The sequence below is a fragment of the Conger conger genome, chromosome 18, assembly GCF_963514075.1.
Source record: "Conger conger chromosome 18, fConCon1.1, whole genome shotgun sequence".
NCBI classification, from domain to species: domain Eukaryota; kingdom Metazoa; phylum Chordata; class Actinopteri; order Anguilliformes; family Congridae; genus Conger; species Conger conger.
This window is the reverse complement of record NC_083777.1, coordinates 8,197,757-8,217,012: the sequence shown is the minus strand read 5'-3', so window position 1 is coordinate 8,217,012 and position 19,256 is coordinate 8,197,757. Positions and strand designations below refer to the sequence as shown.

At 41.0% G+C, this 19,256-nt stretch overlaps 1 protein-coding gene across 2 annotated transcripts in view; it reads left to right on the top strand.

The window, feature by feature from the left end:
• grid1a (glutamate receptor, ionotropic, delta 1a) overlaps window positions 1-19,256 on the top strand; it is a 298,200-nt gene that overhangs the window by 134,754 nt on the left and 144,190 nt on the right. For both annotated transcript variants that reach the window (XM_061228002.1, XM_061228001.1), the window contains exon 3: window positions 6,322-6,606. In XM_061228002.1, coding sequence (XP_061083986.1) covers window positions 6,322-6,606 — 285 coding nt within the window. The remainder of the gene's footprint in view (window positions 1-6,321; window positions 6,607-19,256) is intronic.

The window sequence follows — 19,256 nt, the reverse complement described above, 5'->3', positions numbered from 1 at the left end:
CCTCTCCACGGCGTAGCACTTGAATGAGGCTGTGTCAGTGTGCAAGATCTCAGTTTGGGTACCAGCATTCACTGTGTAGAATGCCCCAGCATTACGGCTTTGAGATGTCACTCTTACAGAAGCTTCTGTTGGCCTGTTCACATTCGGTGATGTCACTTGAAAAAAACATGTAAGTATAGAAAATATGAAAGTAAAAGTCAGTGTTCAATAAATCGTCTGTCATCCTCTTCTTCCCCCATTAAGACAGGACATATGGAAAGAGAAAGAGATGGCAGGCTTCCATGAATAATATATTTCTTAGCTCTTTTGTCCATCGTCATGTAGAAACAGGAGAAACGCTGCTCTTTCTTCTCATTACTGTAGGTTTGGGTTTAGGTTTAGGCAGGGTAGTCGTAGCTCTGGAGATTATTCTACGTTCGCTAATGTGTCCGTCAAGCTCGATCGCCACTCCCCACAACCTCCCTGCAACGTTCCCCTCCGAAAACACCGCGTCGTTAACGCTGTCCCGCTCACTCGCTACCAAAACACGGAGTCAGCAAACAAATATCCGCTGTCCGCGAATTAAGATTCCGAGCAAACTCTGTCAAAATGAGAGAATCTTTGCTACACGAGTGATTTTAATGGGAATATGCAAAACAGGAAGACCTTGTCATGCTATGCAATCAGAATGAAAATATACATAATCGTGTTTTGTTGTTAAATGCGTGGTTTGTAGTTGATGGTTGAACATGAGTACGTATTAGGATATGTGCAAATAAGATGAATTGTTGGATGGTAAAGGGTGAGAGCCACATATGCGACAAACAACAGCACTTTCTGTACTAGTGGAGCAGGCTTTTGAAGGACTTTCCATTTGCATCCCTTTCTCTATAATGCCAGTGTATCTATCAATGCAGTGATATGCACTTATTGATGCATTATTGAGTTGTAATTGCGCATCATTCTAGCAGTCTTACAGGAGTGTGATGAATACATTTTGTGACTATGCAATATGTACTGAATGCAAGGTGTGGAATGGCTCTGAAAAGCAGATAAGGTCCATATGATGTACACCCTTGAATGACACGGTTTTGAAAGTAGACCGTAGAACCTTGGCCATTCAGTTCTCCCTCTGCAATTCAAAATAGTTTATCTTTTAAAAAATTTAGCTTCTTTAAGCAAATGTTGACATTGCAAATATGCAACAGGCATTTTACAAATAGACAATTTATTAAAAACTCAATTGCGTTTCCCTGTAGTTCGCTACGCTGCTGTGTTCATGACCCGATAGTTAATGATGGGTTTTGCATGATTCATTCTGAAACATTTTCTGTATGGCAGAGGGTTTCGGATCATGAATGCAAACACATCGCCATCGAATCAACAGATCTGTTGAATAGATTCAAGTTGTCACTGTTGTATGTGCTATTGATTGAGCATTATTAAAACAGTGACATTTGGGAAATTCATTTAACATTTCTCCTGTCTGCTGCAGACAGCGAGCAGGTATATTAGCGGTTGCTGCCGTTCGTGAAGCGAAAATTTCTTTCTTTCTCTCTCCTCTCTTTTCCATCCTCTCTCCTCCCTTTTTCATTCCTCCCACCTCTCTCTCTCTCTCTTTCCCACCCTCTCTCTCTCTCTCTCTCTCTCTCTCTCTCTGTCTCTCTAACAGATGGCATTCCCTCTGGTTCTGTGACTGAGCTCTGACCTGTAACTGCACCACTTTCTGATATTAAAGAATTACACTTTCCATTCATAATTTTAGCATTGTATAATACTCGAGACCATGTTTTATTAAGCTGAGCAGTTACATGGCTTGTTCATGGCTCATGAAAGTTTAATATTGTATCTGACACCCTGCAGCTATAGTCACGGATTCTACTGCAGAATCATACTAATGCACTTACTCTATATAAAATTTACTTGCGTCTGCTCAGACCTCAATAACAGCATTGTAAACCTCTTGGAAAACATGATGTTTATTGCAACATGAATACATCTTGAATACATATTAATAAAGATTTATTAAGGCATTTGAACCTCGGGTTATTATGTTTAATTCAGTGACATTTCAGTATACGGTACGTGTGCCGAGATGCTATATCCATGTTGTATGATAAGACGACCACTCCCTAAAGATATTAGTCGCATGACAGATGGCTTTGGCAAATTTTGGCTTCATGGCCCTTTCCCTCTTATTATTAGATCATAATTATCTTTAGTGTGGACTCCAAGGTCCTTTCTTCACTCTCTGAGAGCCATCATTATTCCTGCTTCAATATTCCTCCACTGAGACTCTTGACATCCCTCCACTCTATCCTGATGATTAAAAAGTGTTAAATATCTTCTGGTCCAGCAGAACTGGTTCAGTGCGGCACAGAACAGGATTGGGCTCGAATGACATCCATTGGTCGTAATGAGAAATCTTTATTTATTATGTATGGGCTATTTGTATTTATTGTATTATATTGTATTGTGTACACATGGGTTAACTTTACAAAGCTGTGGAGTTTGGTGTTGTAAGCAGAGGGGTGCAGTGGGGACACAGAGGCGGGGAGATATGGCTGGCGCACAGGGATCACGTGACTGACAGGAAATACAAGTCATTTCAAGGTGTCTTTGGGAAAAAAAAAAGCTTCCTCATTACCGATTCTGGTGTAAGGCTTTATTGTATCTCGCATGAGTGAAATTCAGTAAGCAAGCTCAACAAGCGCGTGATTTACAATGATTTAGCCCACCACTGCAACTCTGCAGATACGCTTTCAATTCGTTACGCTAATAGCCCCTTATTTGCTGGTGTCCTAGGGTGACTCACCTGTTCTGTTGCAGCATATGTAGGCACAATGTAACGGTTCCATACCGCTGACGTTTTCCTTTGCCCTTATGCCTTTGTGCTTCCACCAAATATCTTGCATCAGGTATTTCAGACATAGTTGCTGATTGTATGAACTTGCACAATTACCGAGCCAAACTTGTGTACTCAGACTCTCACTTCACAATAGATTTGACCTGTAGGTGTTACAGAAGCTCTTTGCATAATACATTGTCTAAATGAATCTCCAGTTTTCCTGAAATTGGTTTTCTGCCCACTGTGGTTTTTACATCTGTCTGGCCTTCATAGTCTCGACTGGCAGCTGTAGTGTACTAATAGAAATGCACTTTATTTTATGAATTTAGTATACAGTACTGGTATGTAGTTGAGGTGTTTTAAGTGAAGCATAGTCTTAACCAGGAGATCGATATGTTTTTTTTGTAAATGCATATATCAACAAAATACCCAAAGGAATGCATTAATATCATTTTGTAATGCAGTCACAGAGACATCTGATAAATTATATTTTTGTTTGCAGATAACTTGTGCATTTTAATGAAAGCAATCTCCTGTGAGTGTAAGCTTTGACTTACCCATTCTGAGTTTGGTCTCACTGGTTTATAGGCAAAGGTCTCCCTGATGTACATGGGGATCACTGGGCTCAGGTACGGGTACCCCGTGACACACTTTGTTTAAAAAAATACAGCATTTATCACAGTGAATTGTGAGCACTAAACTGAGAGACTTGCTGACGTAAAGGTTAGGGTTAGGGAATTGGATCCAAAATGGCGTTTGAAATGTGAGCTCTATAAATGAACCTGCAGGATTGTGAGACCCATCGTAACTTTGTTCACGGTAGTCACATAAAGTAAACCAGCAGAGGTAGAGATTCAGTCGGTTTTAGTCCTTAATCTCGACTCGCAATTAAATTAAGGTGTCTGTGTCCCTCTTGACACACAGTTTTGGCAAAATTGAAGTTGCCCAACCGTGTCTGAAGAAACATAATTAATAAGGCAATACCAGCAGTATATTTCAGCTCTTTTGATCAAATTCAGGTGCAAGTTTTAATGTGACTGCGCTCACTATCTGGATCGAGCGCGGTTGCACCCATCCAAAAACAAACAAACATGCAGCAGCATTTGCGAAGAGAAAATGTAGCACTCGCAATTAATTTGCGAATCATAGCTGCCAACTCCTGATGGAAAAATCCACATTGTTGTTGGAGGGCATTCGCCTCCTGGACCTCGCTGTGCGCGTGTAGGAGCAGAACGTTTTAATAAGGCTCCAGATGCTTCTGGATTCCTGCCTACCGCATTCTCAGGTCTAACAGCCTATCGGAAGGAGAAATCCAATCTGCGCAGACCACAGAAGAGGGGGTTAATTAAGTGCAAATCCGAATCCAAACTCATTTGGGCTGGAATAATAAGGAGCCCGAGCCAGACTGATTATTCTGCCGCTGTCCTCATTCCAGGCGACGGGCCATGAGAAACGACGCCGTCTCCTCCTTCTGAACTACCCACCTTATCTAGATTGTTCACCGTTATTGATCCTGTGCGTTTTTAACAAGGCGAACCGTGATAGACTTTTCTTTTGGAACGACTGTAAAATAATTAGACTGGCAAGAAAACTCAATTAGCTGAGACATCATTGCTACGGAGAGGAGAGGAGGGGAACCCGATCGAACGAACGCCGTTCGATACCCGATGGCAGGTGCTGGAGGGATTGACGGTAGTGGCGGACATTTTGAAAACACAAAGGTCAAAGTTCAAATCTCATTTGGCAAAATTGGGTTAAGAGATGTATTGTAAAAAAATTACGATTGACGCGGAGGCAATTTTTATTTTTTGACCACCTCGGATTGGATTATCCCTCCTCTTACATTATAAGTAATCTTACAGAGAAATCAGTCAACAATTTTCCACTGAATATTGATATAAAGTGATTGTATGTCTGTGGTGTACTAGAGTAAGCTATGAAGCAAGATAGCAGTAGAGTACATTTTTTTGATTCGTGTCAAAAAATGAACTACACTTCTTTCTGTGTGATATGGAAATGCATGAAGTGACCAATCAGAATCAAGCACTCGACGTGTAATAATCTGAAAAGAATCACCATCCTCACCTTAGCTGCTGTAGAATCTGGAGTGAACCCTCCAAACCTAGCCGGGCTTTTCAGAGGGATAATATGAAATGTTAAGATACCATGCTGGTTTGTGGTCAGATCTGATATGGTTGTTTGTCCAGTAAATAAATCTCAATTATGCATGGATCTTGGGGGTTTGGGTTTTTGCATGTTTTGGCATGTTGTACTGGTGTCTCGCACTCATACAGTCAATGTAAACTGCTGTGTGAGTTCACACTCTCAAAGCACTTTCTTAGGAACAGCTGTACACATACTTATTTATGTGATTATCTAATCGGCCAATCATGTGGCAGCAGTGTAATGCATAAAATCATGCAGGCATGGATCAGGAGCTTCAGTTAATGTTCACATCAACCATCACGATGGGGGAAAAAATTTGATCAAAGTGACTTTGACCTTGGAATGATTGTTGTTGCCAGATGGGTGGTTTGAGTATCTCAGAAACTGCTGGGATTTTCATGCACAACAGTGTCTAGAGTTTGTAGAAAAACAAAAAACATCCAGTGAGCAGTTGTTCTGACAACAGAAACGCCTTGCTAATGAGAGAGGTCCGAGGAGAATGGCCAGACTGGTCAAAGTATAGATTGTATTGGTCAGTGTGGTCTTTTTTATAGGTGATTCTGTGTATGTGTCTGTCTCGCTAATACTCCCTCCCTTCTGTCTGGCTCTCTTTAGCATGAGCTAATACCCCCTCTCTTCTATCTGTCTCTCTCTTTGGTGTGTGAGCTAGGAATCTCTCTTATCCTGTCTGTGTTTGTTTGATGGCCCTCTCTTCTGTCTGTGTCTGACTATGCCTTTGGCGTGAGCTAATGACCTCTTCCCTCCTTCTGTCTGTCTGTCTCTCTTGAACATGTGAGCTAATAACCTATTCCACTCTGTCTGTCTCTCTAGCATGGGTGCTAATGACCTCTTCCTTCTGATTCTCTTTAGCTTGAGCTAATAACCACTCTCTTCTATCTGTCTATCTTTCTCTCTATCATGTGAGCTTATGACCTATTCCTTCTGATTCTCTCTAGCATGTGAGCTAATAACCTCTTCCCCTCTCTCTCCGTCTCTCTTTAGCATGTGAGCTAATAACCTCTACCCCTCTCTCTCCGTCTCTCATTAGCATGTGAGCTAATAACCTCTTCCCCTCTCTCTCCGTCTCTCTTTAGCACATGAGCTAACAACCTCTTCCCCTCTCTCTCCGTCTCTCTTTAGCACGTGAGCTAACAACCTCTTCCCCTCTCTCTCCGTCTCTCTTTAGCATGCGAGCTAATGACCTCTTCCCCTCTGTCTCTCCGTCTCTCTTTAGCATGTGAGCTAACGACCTCTTCCCCTCTCTCTCCGTCTGTCTTTAGCACGTGAGCTAATAACCTCTTCCCCTCTGTCTCTCCGTCTCTCTTTAGCATGCGAGCTAATGACGCAGGGCATCCTGGCGCTGGTCAGCTCGACGGGCTGCGCGTCGGCCAGCGCCCTGCAGTCCCTGACGGACGCCATGCACATCCCGCACCTGTTCGTCCAGCGCAACAGCGACGGCTCGCCGCGCACCGCCTGCCAGTTCAACCCCAGCCCCGACGGGGAGCGCTACACGCTGGCCGCCCGGCCGCCCGTCCGCCTCAACGACGTCATGCTCCGCCTGGTCACCGAGCTGCACTGGAGCAAGTTCATCGTGTTCTACGACAGCGAGTATGGTGAGCGCTAACGGCTAAATTACCGCTAACGGCTTCGGCTGTTAACGGCTTCGGATGAAGCTGTGAAAGTGGCTACAGCTTCCTTTATTATTAACCAGGCGCTCCATTGCGAGGCGTATATAGTCATGGATTTCAACTAAGTGAAATGCATTCTTTAAATTAGCTGTTAACATAACATAACATAAGGTAATGGCGAGGACAGGCCATTCAGCCCAGCAATGCTCGCCTTTTCATCAGTTATGCCAGTATAACTTAAGAATTCTCAGCTTTATTTAAGGGTATTATACTGATTGGTTTAATACGCGTTGATTTCACCATGTTCAAATTGCAGCACATTTTATACATAGACCCCACCTCCATTTCAGGGTGCCCTCATTTTTGGGACATATGAATTTAATGTAAATTATATTAGTCATGTTTTGTACTTGAGTCTGTGACCCATAGACATCATTAGGTCCTGAGTATCTTCTATACTGTATGTATGTGTGTGTATTTATGCAAACTCTTCCGTATATAGTGAGTATACTAATTTCCACAGGCAAAACTATCCATGACACAGTGTGCACTCATTGAAAGAGGAAAAACCTTGTGCTGTGTATTTTTCTTTTATGTGGTTATATTATATATTTTGCTCCTCATTTTGTCTGCTTAGCAGTCCACCCATGTCCTCAGCCTCCAACCAGCTTGGAGTATAAATTTCCATAAATTGCATTTTTAATGATCTTGCACAGAAAATATCAATAGTTATGTCTCTGTTGGCAAATGTGTTCTGTAGTGCTAATACATGCTCTAGAGTTAAGCTTTTTGTAAATGAACTCGCTAGCATTTTCTACGTCGAATATAACTTTTTAAACTTTTTAAACAACATGATGTATGAAAAAATAATTCTAATTCTAATTTCACAAAGCAATTGCTGTTGCTATGTCCCTTTAATATACCATAGAATAATTGGAAACTGAAGTCATTTGGAATTTTTTTTCTTAGACTAAATTATCTTCTGACAGTGGGATTGTGTCAAATACCACAACATTGTCAGTCACCATTCTAGCTATAATATAATATCATATCATATGACTATATAGTACATGTTTCTCTGATGGAATTTGTGCAGTGGTAATTATAGGACGAATTAACAAGCTTAGTTAAACATATTTGCTTATGGTTGGCTTGGCCTGAAATGTTTTATTTTATTTACCTTTATTTTACCAGGATAAAATCCCATTGAGATTTACATCCCTTTTAAAAGGGAATCCTGGCCGATTTAGCTTAAAATATAACAAATAAAACAGATGTTCAATTAGAATTTGTTTGTCCACTCTAGCAAAGAACTTAAATACAGTGGGATCTGGCCTAGGACAGCTCTCTAAATCAAAATCAACCAATGGTATTGCCTACGGGCTGAGAGTGAGGGCAGTCTGATACAGGGTGCAGTGATGTGTGCAATAAGTCTTGTCAGTCATGAACCTTAGTACTGCATGATAAACACTGTCAAATCATGTTTTAAACAGTGCATGTAAATAACATTTCCATAATCAATTACTGAGATAAAAGTCGTTTTCTGGCATAAAACGAAAAACATGTTTTGTTTCTATAAAAGAAACCCAATTTGATTTTCAGTTTTTGTATTTCAACATTTTTCGACATTGAAAGTTGACAGTCCAAGTACTTTGTTTACCTGCTCTATTAATTTACAGCAGCAAAATAGCTTGGAATATGGAAATGGAATATGGCAAATAGCTTATGATGTGATTGGCAGCTCTCAAATGTGACTAATTGCTTGCTCCAAATTCACAAATGTGAAACAAATGTGGCCAAAATTACAATAAGGTACTTTGATGAAAAAGCTTTTGGCTCACCTTATGGCTAATCGCTAAGCCAGGTACTTAGTGTGAGTTCCTATATCGTGTAATTACTGTCAGATGACTTGTATTTTGTACGGTTCACATTCACCTAAAAGAGATCTATAAATACAATTTGTATTTTATTTATTTACAGTTTTTAATGACACAGATTACCTGCTGGGTAAATGTCCTATTCCATGTAATTGTTTGTTCAGATAATGTTCCACTTGTAATCACTTTATAAACTACACTGTATAAACTACACAAGCCATTCATTGCAGCCCTGAAAATCCATATTACATAGCTGCAGGATGTATTTCATGTTGCATGCAATTGCTTTCATCTTCTATTGTATTCATTCCATTGTGTTTAGTTTTAATTAGCATAGTTTGTGTTAATTGACGTGAAAATTAGACAATTCTGTTATGAAATGACTTCAAAGGCAATTATGAGTGTGAACATTCCTTACAGACGCTGTCTTAAATGGAAATGAGGTCTTTGACATGTTATTTACCCGAAGATGAAAAAGAACTCAAGGCACATGTCATGTGGATGAGAAACAGAAAAATGATATGTGGCGTATAGAGGCATAAAAATGGCTCCGAAAACAGAAGCTAACTGAAATTAACACTGATGTGACGGACTTGCTCTTTATAAACTTGGCGGAAAAAAATTCATTCGCAATGTAGTTTCTCTCAGTGTATTTATTTATTTTTTAATTTATTTAAGATTAGTGAAAATATCACTATGTACCGGGGGGCATTTACAAAGACATTTAGATATGTTTGAGGTTGTTAGTCTACTGCAGACTCTTATTGATCAACTGCCAAACCTCTTCACCAGACAGCGTTTCACAAGAACTTAGCATGTACACGGGCCTTTGCATGGGAGGGGGCAGTGTAGTACAGTTAGGACTCTAGTACCTGATAACTGTAACTGATGGGGGTTTGATTCCTACGTGGAGCATGTTATACCTTTCACCAGGGTAGTTAACCTGGATTATTTTAGTACACATTTACAGCTGTACAAGTGAAGGAAGGTGAAGGAAGATTCGCACTTGACAACCCCTGTGAAATACTCGTATCACTCTCAGTAGCACCTTATTGGTTGGTGTATGCATTGTTGTTCATTGCCTGGTTATTTGTTTGGTATGAGTCGTGCTAGATACTGGCAGTTATCGTAGGTTTGCACAACATGGTCCCCACTCTAACTGTTCAGCCAGTGTGTTGATCAATGTCTGTGTTTTCTTTTTTATATACATAACAATTGAAGCAGGCGTTCTAGAATCAGTTCAGGAGTGCCCGGGCCAAATATCTCGGGATGGCTGTCAGCAATTATGTGGCAATTATGTGACTTCAGTTGCTGGACTGGGGAAATGATCTCCGTAGACACAATAAATGTCACAAGAACAATAGCATTGAAAAAGCATTATTGTGAACAGGGGTTTATAACAGTATAACATTAGGGGTTTATAACAGTATAACAGTAGGGGTTTATAACAGTATAACAGTAGGGGTTTATAACAGTATGACAGTAGGGGTTTATAACAGTATAACAGTAGGGGTTTATAACAGTATGACAGTAGGGGTTTATAACAGTATAACAGTAGGGGTTTATAACAGTATGACAGTAGGGGTTTATAACACTATAACAGTAGGGGTTTATAACCGTATAACAGTAGGGGTTTATAACAGTATGACAGTAGGGGTTTATAACAGTATAACAGTAGGGGTTTATAACAGTATGACAGTAGGGGTTTATAACACTATAACAGTAGGGGTTTATAACCGTATAACAGTAGGGGTTTATAACAGTATGACAGTAGGGGTTTATAACCGTATAACAGTAGGGGTTTATAACAGTATGACAGTAGGGGTTTATAACCGTATGACAGTAGGGGTTTATAACCGTATAACAGTAGGGGTTTATAACAGTATAACAGTAGGGGTTTATAACAGTATAACAGTAGGGGTTTATAACCGTATAAGAGTAGGGGTTTATAACAGTATAACAGTAGGGGTTTATAACAGTATGACAGTAGGGGTTTATAACAGTATAACAGTAGGGGTTTATAACAGTATGACAATAGGGGTTTATAACAGTATAACAGTAGGGGACAGCGTTTCCCCTCAGTTGTTGTGGGGTGGGGGGGGAGGAGGGACCTTTATTTACAGGCAGATTATAGCCAATTACTCGACATCAGTGCATATTCTAAACCACTTTCAACCCAAGAGATTCTGACACATACCACAGTCAAAGTATTTTATTAATTTATTGTTAATAACACCAATTTGGGACTTATTTCAGAGAAAATTATCGGTCGAAATTCATGTCTTTCTGGTTTTATCAGTGTTTCTGAGTTCACTGCTGTTTTATGCACTATTAGCGGCAATGCCACACGAGGTCAGTCAGCACATATTTCTCCAATTCCCCCGGTTTTAAAGTAATCCAATGAAGGCTTTTGACATGGTTAGCATCTGCCCAGTGTCCTTTATCATCAGGCTATTGAATAAAGCTGTCGTCTACAAAGCTAATATTCATAGATGACATGAGGAACTGGGATTGTGTAAAACAGTAAGAAAAGATTACTTCAGTACCCATTTTATGCCACTCATTTAATTTGATTTACTTGGAAGTCTGACATCTAAGTGCTTTCAACTATATTATTTAAAAAGTCTGTTTTTGTCCTATGCCAGCAACATTAAGTTACTCCATTAAAATTGAAGAGTTCCCCCTACCCTTACCCTTTCAATTGATTATGAATAATATGTCTTCAATATGACATATTAACAATATGAGAGAGGTGGAACATATTTAGATGGGTATTACCATGTAATCTTCAAAAGGTTTATTCCTGAACATTTTAATCATACGTGTGATCATATACTGCAGGGACCACGTGCGCTGCTTTTAGATACTGGCGTCTAATGCAGTTATTCGTGATTGATAACAAAATTAAGTGATTTTAAAAAGATGCTTGGTCATTGTTGCTGCTGTGGTTGGTCACTGATGTTCCTATAAAGCACTTGGGGAAGCCCTTCCTTTGTTAAATTAGCCTGAACCTCTAGTCCATAGGACCGTAACACATGAATGTTAAAGCTCCTCTGTGTTTGGCTGTATTTCTCATTGTTATGCTCTGCTTCCTTTGCCATTTTTGCAGAAAGTTGTGATATGCAATATAGCCTACTTACTGATTTCTTGCTAAATTAAAGCTGCGAGAGCTAAAGAATGAAAAACACAAAGAAAGAAACTATTTTATAGGTTGCTATATAGACCGTATGCGTTTGTGTGACAATGGACTCTTTGCCTAATATTTTGCCTCATGTTTTAGAGTGGACGGAATGCATGTAACGTTTTCTACCATACGTGTTGCAATTATAGGGGCATTAGCGGGTTAATCGGGATACAGGGATTCACAAGGAAGGTAGAAGTGCCATTGGCCCTTTAAACTCCCCCCCCCCCCCCCCCATTTCCAGTGGCAGAAGTGGCTCATTTCAATCCCTAAATGTTTTATTTTCCTTTACCCATAAAAAACACAAGAAGCAACAGCTGTCTTCCTTTCATCTTCTCTGTTTTCATTTCACTCCGCTCCCATTTTCATTCGCTCTGTACCTCTGTCACCTGCAAACCCAACCTCCCTGGATATTTAATAAATGTTATTATTGCTCAGATAAATAGTGAATGACTAAGATGAAAAGCTGCTGGAAAAACAGAGGAGAAAATGGATGAAAATTGTGCTTTTAAAAGAGACAGCAGATGGAGGCTTGTTGGTATAAGCACTCAAGCACTGCATCCGGAGTGAGATGGCTGAATGATAATGATTAAGATAGGGACTTCGATTTACGTGTCCTGCGTTTCATGGGGCTACTGTGAATCATAGAGGACTGTTTCCCAGTCTAAAGTACACCTGTGTACTTACCTGCTATTGTGACACATACCAGTCTGTTTCTCTGTCTAAAGTGCACGTGTGCTTACCTGCTATTGTGACACATACAGGTCTGTTTCTCTGTCTAAAGTGCACCTGTGTGCTTACCTGCCACTGAGGCACATAGAGGTCTGTTACCCTGTCTAAAGTGTACCTGTGTGCTTACTTTCCACTGAGCCACATAGAGGTATTTTACCCTGTCTAAAGCACACTTTGTCATTGAGGTTATCCCTGTTTGCTTTGTGACCAGTTCTAAGCCAAATGAAGCGTGTACAGGATATTCTGGAAGTACAACAGAGACAGCATTTCCTACTGCGTATATATTGCCTGTGTTTACGCTCGTGTGTGCATGCATATGTGTTTAGTCCAGCTAAACAAAGCATCACGTAAAAAAAACAGCCTGTGGGGAAAAGAGCCGGTGGAGGCAGAGACTGATAGAGGTGGATAGTGCACCAGCTAGCAGAACTGGGACTGACGGCCTCTCAAGCCCAGTCCTGGGGCTCTGTCCTATAGAGATTTGAGCTGAGATCTGGGAGGTGAGCTGCATTTGATAGAAGTTAAACTCCTTTGGGCTGCAGTGCAGTGGAGGACTTGAGCTGGGAATGAGAGCAGACAGCTTGATTGCTTTGACCTCCATTGGGGCGATTGCTTCACTGTTTTTCAAGACTTACAGCACACAGAATTCAGTGTAGTAAGCAATCTTCGTTCTCATTGGCTACGGGTCAGCGAATGACAGAACAATCCTCATTCCCATTGGCTTTGGGTCAGTGGACAACAGATGACACTCTGAGTTAAAAGATTACAGTAATTCGCAGTAATTGCAGCAGATAATCAAATTTGCAGAATGGAAAAGGAGGTTAAATGTTCATTGTTTTAGAAAACTGGGTAAAGCTGTTTTCTAAAACTTAATTTGTGAATCCTTTTTAAGGATTGTTCTTAATACTTGACTCATCTGCTATGTTGGAGGACAAGCTGTCCGTAGAAACAAATGTATTTTTCCGCCAAAAATATAGTTTTTTTAAATGTCAGGTCAATGACAAAGCATATAATATTTTATATATTGTTTGCCAAAATATATTACCCACCAGGGATAGGACAATTGAAGGTTGTCAACAGAAACAAGAGAAAGGTGGATTTGCAATATAAGTAGGCAAGATCTTACACAAGGGAAAATGGAACATATACGAGTTTGTTAGAGTCACTTTGTCACTGGTAAGCTTACTTTTAATGCTTTCTATCATATACTATAACTCCTCACACTCAAGCTAACCAGTGAGCTGACAAATCCCAAGGACCAGTTTTACCAACTCCAAACTAGCCAGCTACCAGGTACTTTACAACAACATCAGCTAATAGATGTTGTGGCACTATGAGTACTTATATCCTAACTCCTATTAGAATTATGCTGTGTGCAGAAATTGTTTTACCGTTAGTGAGTGAGTGTGTGATTACACCTGTGTTTATAGGTGTAGGTGTAGGCTATAGGATTGTTAGCTAGTCATGTTGTTAGCTTATTTCCGTTTTGTTACTGCTTTTAGCAATGCATAAATCAATGGATGCCATGCCATCTATGCCTAGTTTAACCCCTGTGTTTTACCACAAGAATGAATGGGTTGCTATGGGTTGCTATGGCCACTTGTCCTCCAACATGTCATCGTCAATCACTTGGCACTGGCATGTTCAGAACTTTATACCAGGTTGTGGACTGTGTCTCTCAACCAGTGGTTTCTAGCCCTGGAGAGCTACTGGGTTTTTTTTTTCACTTTAAAATGAGCACCCTCTTAAGACCCAGGTAACCAGATAGGTGAGTTAACTGTTATCAACTGCTCTAATTGATTAATGAAGTGCAACGAAACAACGAAAACCAGCAGACTCTGTAGCTCTCCAGGACCAGGGTTGGAGACCACTGCTCTAAACTGAGACCACCGAAGCACTTTAGGGGGATGTGCCCCTAAATGAGATTCCAGCTGCACCCCTTCATTCACACACCCCAGCCAGTTCCTTCCTTGCCAGTCTGGGTTAAATGGGGTCGGTTGTCACCGGGGCCAGGGTTCTTTGGGAGGCAGGAGGGATCTCTGTGATCTCACGAGGATACATTTAGGGAAGTGTGAGCCACGGTGTGAACACCGCGCGCTCTCTCGCAGGCTTTCACTTCCCAGCATGCAGTGTGACTTCACAGCACTTTCAGCCAATTAGTCTCTCTCGCCATGCTAATATCCCAGACGTGTAATAACGCTGAGATGTTGCGAAGCGCTCTTTTGCGGCGGATTGGACGTCGTGGGAGTGACAGGCAAGTGCAAGAAGGGAGCTGGATGAAGAGGCTTCACTGTGTGGAGCATCCACACCCGCGCAATGATGCGGCACTTTCCACCGGCACTGCTGTTGACTTGGAGTACTTCTGCATATTCACTCAGTAGACCATTGGTCTCCGACCCTGATCCTGGAGAGCTACTGGGTCTGCTGGTTTTTGTTTTCACCTTAAAACAGCACCCTGTTGAGACCCAGGTAAGCAGGTGAGGTGAGTGATTAACTGCACTAATCGATTAAGTGCAGGGTAACAACCCAGTAGCTCTCCAGGACCAGGGTTGGAGACCACTGCTGTGGAGACACACAACATACTATACTTATTGTATGTATTCATATGCTTATGTAGAAAACAACACTGAGACTTTTGTGCAGTTTGGGCACACTTAGCAGCCTGAAACACTGCAGAAAATCAGAAAACCGCGCGTATGCTAATTCTGCGCTGCTGCAGTGCTCGGTGGCCAGACGATAACGCAGACGAGTAGCAGTGCGAATGATTTCAGACGCCAGCTTTATCTGCTCCACATGCTGGGAGCTCTCTGCGGATTATGTCTGCGGCGTGTTGAATTTACAAGTTAAGTTATGAACGAGTTCAGCCCTGTATTAAAACGAACGGCATCCCGCCACTCTCTATTCTCCGGTAGTTACGTTTTCTACTTCCTCTATGAGTGCCTGTGCTCACTCTGACTGTAGAGATCCTGACAGTTCACACCCCTCCCGTAACTGTGAAATCATGTGGAACACATGATATGGGGACTTAACCCTTTCCACTCCCCCCCCCCCCCTAGAGGGGACATTTCCAGCTGTTTTGTACTAGTCCTATGAAAGTGTCAATATCTAAAAAACTATTTACTGAACACACGTGGTTGAAGACCTAAATTAAGGAAGAGGCTTGTACCATTCAGACATTTGAGACAGAACAAATTCATGCCAGAGCATGTTGATACAGTGTACACAAAACATTACAAAACACCTTGTTTTATAGTTTAGCACTGAATATCAGAATTTCTGAAGGACAAACCGATCTACTTTATATTTGTGCACAAACGTGATGTTAACTTGTGTAAAACATATGGTAAAGACATTGACAGCCATTCAAATTCCACATGAGTTTTCCCAAGAGTGCACACAGATGTCTTCAAGTGTCCCCAAATACTCTCCCAGTAGAAAACATCTGCATATCTTTTTGTCCGGACACATGAATGATCAGGAAAGCTTATTTTCTATTAAAAGAGATACAAAATGTAAAGAAAATTAAATTTTCTTTTGGGATTTTTTGGTTAAATTGGATAGGGTTAACATAGTCTCTGCTGTCTTTTGGTCATACAAATGGGGTAAAAACAAGTGAGCACGGCTTTTGGTAGTGTAACTTCATTTAGAAAGTGTTTTCAATGATTTCAGTTATGAGGAGGCTAAGCCATTAAAATCTTTTGGGATATTCCTTTCATATGTGTATTGGTATTATAGGCTGATGGCAGTCTTGCATACTGGACTCCAGCATCACAACAGGTGTACAAACAAATTAGAGAAGAACTACACATCAGAGACTCAGTTTTCAGGCAATTAATTTGTGGCAGAGAGTGAAAAAAGCAATATATATATATAAGTAGAAAATTGATTTCAGCCTTTTGGGTTCACAGCAGAGATGTGTAGTAACTACATTCAGGAAAGATTCGCTCTCATCGTTTGTAGTCAAGAGGAGATGAACAGATTGCCTGATTCTAAAGGCCACCACAGGTGTTTCAGCTAATTATAGCGGTAATGTCAGAGAGACCCTTAATTTCAGCTAGCCTGTTGGCAGGTAGCTAACTCCTGGGGCTGGAGTTAAGAAAAGAAACATCATTAAAGTAACAGCCTCTGTGTGTGAAGCAACAAATCACTGTGGCTTCCCATAATGGATCCTAATCAGCGCGATCAATACGGCGACGGGGCAGGTAAACATCTAATGGCCATTTATTTATGCCATAGCTTCAAGTTTTGTGGTGCATCGAATGGATGAATTCAATATCAATCCCTTAAGACTTAAGGCTCTCAAGAAAGGGAGTTGCCATGATGGCTTCTGTCTTATTCGGTAAAAATGAATACGAATAGGTCCATGACAAAGACTAAGTAGGCATGCAGAAAGCTATAGCTGCTTGTTTAAAAATACATTGTGTAACGGCCCATGTTAAGCTCCAGCCATTTTGGCATGGTGCTGAGCAGTCGGTCCCAATTCCCATCTGGGTCCACAGAGCCACCTGCAGCACAGGCTGAAGTTCATCTGTACAAATCAGAGAGCTTCAAGCTAAACCACCGCCATTTTATCACCATTTATTTTCATAATATAATTCACAAAACATTCGTCACAATGTGCTTTGCAGAATACCCCAACAGGAGAGCCCCACAAATCTAAGGGCGACGGTGGCAAGGAAATCCTCTGTTGTTAGCGAATAGGAAGAGGCTTTGGGAGGAGCTAGACTGAGTGGGCAGAGCTTATCCTTCCCTGGCCGGCTCAGGATTGGTGTTCAGGGTAGCCTGTGTGGGTGAATAAGCCAATAAACCTGCTTTGCATCTCATCCCAGAACCACAAATATCTATGTAATGTGGAATGTGTGCCTGTATCATATCATATGTGACCCGTTCTATCATAATAAGTTGTGCTTTCATGGTCTGTATGTCTTAATGTCAAGAGTAATGTTCAGAGTAAAAATATAGTTTTAAAGGGTTTATAGATAAGATGACAAGTTATAGCCCTGGAGTTTGTTTAGCCCAGTGTTGGTGGTCTCCCAGCCTCAGGTAACTCTCGCAACAAAACTTTTGAGCCGTTCTTCTCAAAAACATGGTTTGGTGGCACTCAAAATGAAGCGGAAAAAAAGAAACACAACTCCCTTCATATCTGGAGTAGAGATAATAATTTTCATGTCACTACTGAGTTTATATTCTCCTATTTTGATTAGTTTCTAGAACTCAAAATACGTGTTGAAGTCAATACAGCTGATTCCGAGATATAATAAATTGTTTATTTGTCCCAGACACATTTACATCAATTGCCCCCCACCCACCTTGGAATCCTTTTTGTGTGCTTTCTCTGATCCGGCAAGTTTGAGATACTTTCTCTGCATTTAAACTTTTTTTAATCTATTTATTTTAACTTCACATTAAGATTTGGCCCAAATTATCAGCTTGGTTATACAGTTGAGAATGTATTTTTATCTTTCACAGTTTAGCAATTTCAGGAATTTGCACATATTTCGAAGTCAGAGAAGTCGGGTGAAGTTAGTTTGTGAGAGGTAGTGCTACTTTCGTATTCAAACTTGGCTCCATTAATATTTCAGTAATTAAGATGTCAGAACCTTGATTTTCAAGCACATGTCATAAAGGTATGTGTTTTACAGCAACATGAGTATAATTTTATATGGAATAAATGATGTATTTTTCCACGGTCGCTGCACTTTGACTCCTGCTATATCACTGAGAGCGTGTATTTTCAGTCAGGCTGGATAGGAGCTTTACTGCCAACATTTTATGAAGAGTGGCAATGATTCTGATTTAATTATGTGTGAATAAATGCAACGTTCCCAATTGAATCCACATTAAATAACGCCCCTCACACCTCATCACATTAAATTCTTAATGTGTTGAGTTATTATGATAATTCAGTTAAAATTGTGTGACAGCTCATACATATTTAGAGGTGCATTATTGAGACAAAATTTTAAACAATGGCAAAGCGGAACAAATCAGAGGCGCAGTGCAATCCCAGAGCAATGTGCCTTTACAAGCTGTGTTTCGGCTGATAATGCACCTAAATTAAATCCAGCCCCTAATAATGAAGTTTTATGGCCACATTTATCCAAGCAGAATTGACCGTTAGCTTTTCTTAAATAAATGATTTTATTTTTGTTTGGTTTTTTTTTGCATTTCAATGAATGCTTTACTGGTGCTCCGATTCAGAGTAATCAGCCCTAAGAACTCTTCCTGGGATCGTATTAATGTGCGCTTCCTTTGTGATGTCATGCTTCATTTGCTGTTGACACAGCTGTGGTTTTTGCTTGTTTGTTTGTTTATTTTTGTTTTCCCCTTGCGCTTGCTAATAGACTAGCGCCTGAAAGGAAAAGGCTCCTGCTGAAATACGTAGACTAGTTGTCCTGTAGTGGAGTTGGCAGGTGGGTTCTCCTCGTAGACTAGTTGTCCTGTAGTGGAGTTGGCAGGTGGGTTCTTCTTGTAGACTAGTTGTCCTGTCGTGGAGTTGGCAGGTGGGTTCTTCTTGTAGACTAGTTGTCCTGTCGTGGAGTTGGCAGGTGGGTTCTTCACGTAGACTAGTTGTCCTGTAGTGGAGTTGGCAGGTGGGTTCTCCTGGTAGACTAGTTGTCCTGTTGTGGAGTTGGCAGGTGGGTCCTCCTCGTAGACTAGCTGTCCTGTAGTGGAGTTGGCAGGTGGGTTCTCCTCGTAGACTAGTTGTCCTGTCGTGGAGTTGGCAGGTGGGTTCTCCTCGTAGACTAGTTGTCCTGTCGTGGAGTTGGCAGGTGGGTTCTTCTCGTAGACTAGTTGGCCTGTCGTGGAGTTGACAGGTGGGTTCTCCTCGTAGACTAGTTGTCCTG